The sequence below is a fragment of the Otolemur garnettii genome, unplaced genomic scaffold, assembly GCF_000181295.1.
Source record: "Otolemur garnettii isolate 467f Iridium unplaced genomic scaffold, OtoGar3 scaffold00112, whole genome shotgun sequence".
Classification (NCBI taxonomy): Eukaryota; Metazoa; Chordata; class Mammalia; order Primates; family Galagidae; genus Otolemur; species Otolemur garnettii.
In genome coordinates, this window is record NW_003852507.1 from 1,476,830 (window position 1) to 1,484,026 (window position 7,197).

Sequence of the window (7,197 nt, forward strand, 5' to 3'; positions counted from 1 at the left end):
AAAAAAAAAAAAAAAAAGAGTTGGTACAGACCTAGAACAAAGGGACTCTTTTATTCAACAAATGACTATATGTACCACTGTTTCTGAATTGAATTTCAAGGAGAGAAGCCCATCAACATGGAGGTAGAGTAGAGGAAACCCCAGAGGCAGAACTTCATTTCCTGCCTGAACTAGAATCCAGCAGCCTCTGACTTCAATTACTCGGTTGAATCCCAGTTATTTAGTCAGGTAGTACCTGTACAAATAGTACTTACCAAATAGTTACTACATGTTTGCTCTGGGTAAAGCGCTGTGCTAGGAGTGTCTCATGATTTTGACCAGTCTGACACCCAAATACAATGGCTGACCAGGGCAGGGTCTATTGAATTATGGTATCTTGAGACTACGGACCATCCTTCAGTGATCTAAGACTTTTTTAAAAATTTGTTTTTTTCCAGATGGGTCAGAAAATAGCTCCACTTTATGGTGACCAAAGCCCATCCAGGGTTAGTGGCTTATAAAAAGAGGCCAAATTTAAAATGCTCTTCAAGCTTGATGCTCATTATAGGTAGTGCCACGTAGTGAATGGTAAATGATTTCTGGTCTCTTTGGCCTCCACTTTCTTCTGACTTAAATTGTCGCCATCACATTCAATTTTTTCTTTTTAAGAGATGGGGGAGGGGTCTCACCATGTTGTTTCAGGTTGGTTTCTAACTCCTAGCCTTGAGCAATCCTGTCTCAGATTCCCTAAGTGCTGGGATTAGGAGTAAGCCACTGTGCCTTGCCACATTTATCCTCTTAAGACCTCTCTCAAACCAATTATATAAAAACATTTAATTTGGGGCGGCACCTGTGGTTCAGTGGATAGGGTGCAGGCCCCATATACCGAGAGTGGCGGGTTCAAACCAGCCCCCACCAAACTGCAACAAAAAAACAGCCGGGCATTGTGGCGGGCACCTGTAGTCTCAGCTACTCGGGAGGCTGAAACAAGAGAATTGCTTAAGCTCAGGAGTCAGAGGTTGTTGTGAGCTGTGATGCCACGGTACTCTACCTAGGACTTCGGCTTGAGGGTCTATCTCAAAAAAAAAAGTTTCTTTTAATTTATATATGAGCATCTATTCTATATTCTGCAAGTGAAGCAGAACTTAAATATGTTGGAATATCCACTAAGTACAAGGCATTGTAAATATTTAAAAGCACAGACGCTTTGATTTCCTTATGTACCTTCAGATCTGCCTTTTTGAGCATGGGACCAAATCTCTGTACACCTCCTGGATTTGAGCTTCCTTTTCCTGCTTCCACTAGCAGTGGTTTCTAAGCAGTTGCTGCTAACTAACCAGCAATGTTACCAAACAGCTCTGCCCATTTTCTTCTAATACTTGCTATCAGCCTGCCTCTGTTCCAGTTGATGGATGCCCAATGATGTGACTTTGAATGGAGTCTCCTTTGGGCCAAGGCCACCTGAGGTTATAGGCCTGCCATTCAGTCTGATTCGTCCTTGGCCTATCCTGGCTGCCTCTGCAAGGGGAGGAGGTAGGGAGGGAGTCTGCTAGCTGAGCTTAGGCCCCCCAGCCAGCCCACTTTCCTTCTGCTTTAGGTAGTCTCGGTACTTACTTGTTCCGCAAGCATTTATTAAGCACCTTTTGTGTATACTCAGGGGAGACTCTCCCTTAGAGAGAGAACAGAGCAGAGCCCCCTTGCCTGGCATCCTTAAAGAGCTCTTGTTCTGGGAACCTTTTCCTTTTCAACTGGAAGCCTGACATCCGCTGAACCCCCTGATGGGAGGCAACCGGAGATGGGAACAAAGAGACTGTTAACATTAATGAGGCACATTGAGTGGGTATTTCCGCAGTCTCCAAAGGAAGGCAGGTTTTTCCTCTTTCTTTTTGGAAAGTGACAGCTGACATGGACAAAATACAGACTATTTTTGGCTCACAGGACTTAAAGATGCTTTCTTCTCAATTCCCTCCTTGCTGCCCTTTCATTATTATCTTCTCTCACAAGCAAATAAATAAAGCCTTTTGATCTTCATCCAGTCAAGCATAGTGTTAACTATAAACAAAAGTGAACTTATAACATTAGGATGGAGGAGAGATGTTGGCAGCTGAAAAAGAAGCATCCTGTCCACTGTGTCAGGGTGCCAACCCAGTGGGCATGGCCCCCAGCTGCCAAGGCACAAGGGAAAGCTGATGCCTCATGGGCCACAGCAGTGTGGACAGTAGTTACTCTGGGTGTTTACCTGAGTGTCATAGGGAAGAAAATGAATGACCACCAAGACCCCTGACAAGCAGCTCTGCTTAGAACCTTAACCCCCAAGCCAGCTTGGGTTGGTGGGAACTTAGAGTTCTAGCCTGTGCATTTCTGTGTAGGTTCTCAACCTTCCTAATGCTGCAGCCCTTTAATATAGTTCCTGTGGGTCGGGACCCACAGGTTGAGAACAGGTGTAGGGGAAGAAGAACTCGTGCTTACCTTTGTGAGAAGAGGCCAAGTTATGGCTGTCCTAGATATGAGGCATTGAAAGATACTTTGTTATTCTTTAGTTACCTTATTTATGAGGATGCACTGAGATAGCCTATCACTTCACACAAGACCTAGGCTACTGTAAGTACTTAGGAAACTTTAGCAGTGCCTGTTACTGTGAGGGCTGAAAGCTTTGAATGACAGGTGAAGGCTTTGAATGACAGCCTGCTTATTCCTCCCCACTGCAGGCCCTCGAAAGGGGAGTCTAGAAGGCTGGTTGGCTTGGCACTGATGAGCTCCCTCTCCCTCTTTGTGCTCTCCTTCCCATTCTCTCTCTCTAGGGGACACTACACAGAAAATGAGAACTGCTCACTATCCTACCCCAGCCGAATTGGATGCGTATGCTAAGAAGGTCGCAAACAACCCACTGACTATAAAAATCTTCCCCAACAGTGTGAAGGTTCCCCAGCGGAAACACGTTCGTCGTACTGTGAACGGCCTCGACACATCAGCCCAGCGCTACAGCCCCTACCCGACGCAGGCTGCCACCAAGGCAGGCCTGCTTGCCATTGTCAAAGTGCCAGCCAAAAGCATACTCAAGGACTTTGACGGCACCCGAGCCCGGTTGCTCCCTGAGGCCATCATGAACCCCCCAGTGGCGCCCTATGCTACTGTGGCACCCAGCACTTTAGCCCACCCCCAGGCCCAGGCTCTGGCCCGCCAGCAGGCCCTGCAGCATGCACAGACCCTGGCCCATGCCCCTCCCCAGACGCTGCAGCACCCTCAGGGTATACCGCCACCCCAGGCACTGTCCCACCCTCAGAGCCTCCAGCAGCCTCAAGGCCTGGGCCACCCTCAGCCCATGGGCCAAACCCAGGGCTTGATCCACCCTCAGGCCCTGGCTCACCAGGGTCTCCAGCACCCCACCAATCCCTTGCTGCATGGAGGCCGGAAGATGCCAGACTCAGATGCCCCCCCGAATGTGACCGTGTCTACCTCAACTATCCCCCTTTCAATGGCGGCTACCCTGCAGCACAGCCAGCCCCCGGACCTGAGCAGCATCGTGCACCAGATCAACCAGTTTTGCCAGACGAGGGCAGGCATCAGCACTACCTCAGTGTGTGAGGGCCAGATCGCCAACCCCAGCCCCATTAGTCGCAGTCTGCTCATCAATGCAAGCACCCGGGTGTCGACCCACAGCGTCCCCACACCAATGCCTTCATGTGTGGTCAATCCCATGGAGCACACCCATGCGGCCACAGCCGCATTACCTGCTACAGGCTCTGTCAACCTGCCTACAGGCATCTCTCGAGCCCCCACTGGCTACCCTAACGACCTCAAGCCAGTTGCCTGGAACCAGCACCAGCTGGCCCACCTACAACAGATGTGCAGCGAGGCTGGTAGAACGCCAGCCCCTGGCCTGACAGGCAAGCATGCAGCAGGACGCGAGTTGGCAGGGCCTGGCTTTGTGGGCAAGGCCCCTGCCTACCCGCAGGAACTCTGCCTGGCACAGTCCTTTCATCTGAAGCCACCCATGGAAAAGCCGACCCCATCCCCACCAGTCAACGGCCTAGCAGCCCCACTGGCCTACCCCAATGGTCACTATTTTCAACCCCTGTGGAACAACATTCTGCCCACTCCCAATAGCGACAGCTCTGGGTCTCAGGACCTTACCATGCCGTTCCACGGTGGGCAGCCCACAGGTGCACCCCTCGACTGTGCGGCAGCTCCTGGGGCCCACTACCGAGCAGGGACCGGGGGCGGTCCAGTGGCAAGCCAGAACAGTTTGATGCAAACAGTGGATTACCTAAGTGGAGATTTCCAACAGGCCTGCTTCCGGGAACAGAGCCTGGCCATGCTGAGCAAGGCCCACCGAGCCCCTGGCAACCGAGCCCCTGATCCCACAGATAGTCGAAGTCTTCATATTCAGCACCCAGGGTATAGATAGGTAGCACTGGTGCCCTCCACATATAATACGTCATACATCACCCTCCTAGGTTTAGTCTTACTTTTAAGTAACTGGATAGTTTCAGAGTTTCACTGCTCCAATGTGATCATTCTTTGATGTCTAAGACAGGGAATTTGGTGGGATGTAATTGGGGACAGGAGGGTTCCTCTCATCTCTCCTCCCGCAGCTTTTGGTTTTAACCCCAATGTAACCCCAGTACCAAGCTTTTCTCTCTGTCTGCCTCTCAGTCTTTCCACCTTGGTCATTTCCAAATAGCTTGAACTCTGCCTTTTTCCCTTAGGACTGAGGTGTTAGACTGAAGGAAGGGCCCTAGTCAGGGTAGCTATAGGTGCCCCAACCCCGAAGCTACCTGCCCCCAAGAAGCCAGACTTCCCAAGTGCTCTGGAAGCTAATTCCTCTTTCACCCAAAGATCTTGAATTAAAGCTGACCCAGTCATTTTCTCTTTCCAGTTGCTTTCTATTCCTCAGTGCTTTATTTTGTGTCTACATTGATCCTAGACCCACTGCACTTGTCCTTGCCATGTTCAACCTCAAAGGCATCCTGCTGGTAATAGGCCATAGGCTCAAGATGTGGGGGGAAACTGTCTGTGTATTGGCATCTTGGTTCCTGACTCCCCCTTTTCTAGACCTAGAGAAACAAGAGTTATCCAGCATACATACCCACTATCCCTTTCTCACTGTTGCCTCTTTGATGACTTAACTTGCTGGCCTCATCCCCTACCTTTCCCCCCTCAAAAAAACACTATCTTGCTTAGGGATTTAGGTAAGTAAAGGATGATCACATTGGAGTTTGAGATTAAAAACACCAAAATTTTAAAAAAGAGTTAAAATACATTTGGTTCTCTACACTGGCTAAGAATATTGCTCTACACTGTAAGTTTTAAATGTCATGTTCCTGAATGAATGTAGTGTGGTTTGAGTAGCATTGTGTATGAATGGGCCCCACAGGTGCATTCACCCTCTAGTAGTACAGCCCCTCAGTTTAATGAAGAAAGAAAGGAAAAAAAGAAACACAAAGCCTTAAGCTCTTTGAATACTTCCTTTACCAAATGAGCATGGTTCTAAAACTGCTGGAGATGGGCCTACATTGGAAACAGCCCCTCCTGCCCCTTGCATCCTTAGAGCATACCCTCATCCATTCCATGCTCAACATTTCTCATTCCCAAGTGACAGTTGGCGAGAAATTCCACGCTTTTCTGTAACTTTAGATTGTGTTTTGTTGTGAATTTTTGTACCCTTCTTTTGTTAAAGATGCACAATTATGCTCTTTGGGTTTTTTTTTTTTTTTTTTCCCCATCAGACCCTTACCTTTTCTCTTGTCTCTGGGGAATGTGAGCTGATGTTCTTATTTAAGATTTTGGATTTTGTTTACTATACTGTCCACTGTTCTTTAGCCAGAAATTCTCTAGTGATCTGAAGCAATGTGACTGAATACCAGTTTTTAAAGTATGTGTTGGCAAGTTGCCTTATATTTAAAAAGACAACAACAACAACAAAAGGAAAAAAATGCCTGACTGTGTTATGCCAAATGATAGCAACATGAAGTCCTAATTTATTGTTCCTGATTGTTTTCCTGCCATCTGAACACTGGTACCTCCCATCCTTGAGCCCTCAGGAGCATCTGCAGCTTCTGGTGCAATACCTTCCCCTAGGGTGTTGGCCACCAACTCACCCAGAGCCCTTTTCCAGTCCTGCTTTTCTGGGTCAGATTTAAAGAGCACCACTGTCTCTCCTTATCTCTTGCTTGATCTCCAAACCAGATATTCTTGCTGTAATTCCCCTCCCCCCCTCCCCCAACGCTTCTCCCTGAAAGGTGAGCTGCCATTTTAGGAAATTGGACCAGGCACCCACTTGGGGGCTATTAAGTCAAAGAACCTCAAATCCATCTCTTCCTGTGTAGGGGTGTAAGTCTCTAAAGCTCTCACTCCCACTCCTAGTCTGCATGGAAAATGTACTGTGATTCCCCCACCCGCTGACTACCCTCTTTGTGTGAGTCAACCTGAGTCCCTCTCCTGCCTCTGCCAGCCAACCCCCAACCAGCAATAAGGGTCCAAGCCAGGGCCTCCTGTCCACACTCCTGGCCTCCATCGCACACTACCCATAGGGAACACCTGGATTCCCCACTCTATCCACATACTGTAGCAGTCATTCTCCATCTCTCTCACCTTCTCACCTGTGGTGGTTTATGGGTGTGATGGGGTTTTTAAGATAATTATAAACCAGTAAAAGAAAAAACAACTCTCTTTCTGACCTTGTCCTATTCATTTAATACTGTGAATGTTTGATGTAATTTTTCTTACAACAGTTTCTAAAATCTGTCACTTGCTAGAAGGGAAATGATTCCTCATTTTTAAGAAGATACCTATGTATTCATCCCACCCAGAAACCCTCCCCGGTCCATTATCCCAGGGCAGATGGTTTATTGATTGTAAGTCATGGGTACATAGCTCCTTCCATCAACCCCTGGGGATTATCTAGCTGGCAGATTCTCTCCCCAAGCAGGGCTGATAGGGACTTATGTGTAATTTGATGGGTAAGTATGGTTTGCTGCCCTTTCCTGGAGGCCCAAAGGGTCCTGGCCACTTTCACTCCAAGGGCCATCAGTCATTGAGAAATAGTGATCTGCTTTGCTAATGAGTCAATCTAAAACTTTAAACCTCCCCTTCTACCTCCAACATTAGAATTCATGTGGGCTGGCTCGGCACCTGTGGCTCAAGCAGCTAAGGCGCCAGCCACATACACCTAAGGTGGTGGGTTCGAATCCAGCCCGGGCCCGCCAAACAACAATG

The 7,197-nt window shown here is 48.4% G+C and overlaps 1 protein-coding gene across 2 annotated transcripts in view; it reads left to right on the forward strand.

Annotated features, from left to right (window-relative positions):
* The window catches only part of FAM222B (family with sequence similarity 222 member B), an 81,387-nt gene extending 74,736 nt beyond the window's left edge, over positions 1-6,651 (forward strand). For both annotated transcript variants that reach the window (XM_023517530.1, XM_023517531.1), the window contains exon 3: positions 2,781-6,651. In XM_023517530.1, coding sequence (XP_023373298.1) covers positions 2,781-4,387 — 1,607 coding nt within the window. In that variant the 3' untranslated portion in view covers positions 4,388-6,651. The remainder of the gene's footprint in view (positions 1-2,780) is intronic.
* The last annotated feature ends 546 nt before the right edge of the window (positions 6,652-7,197 follow it).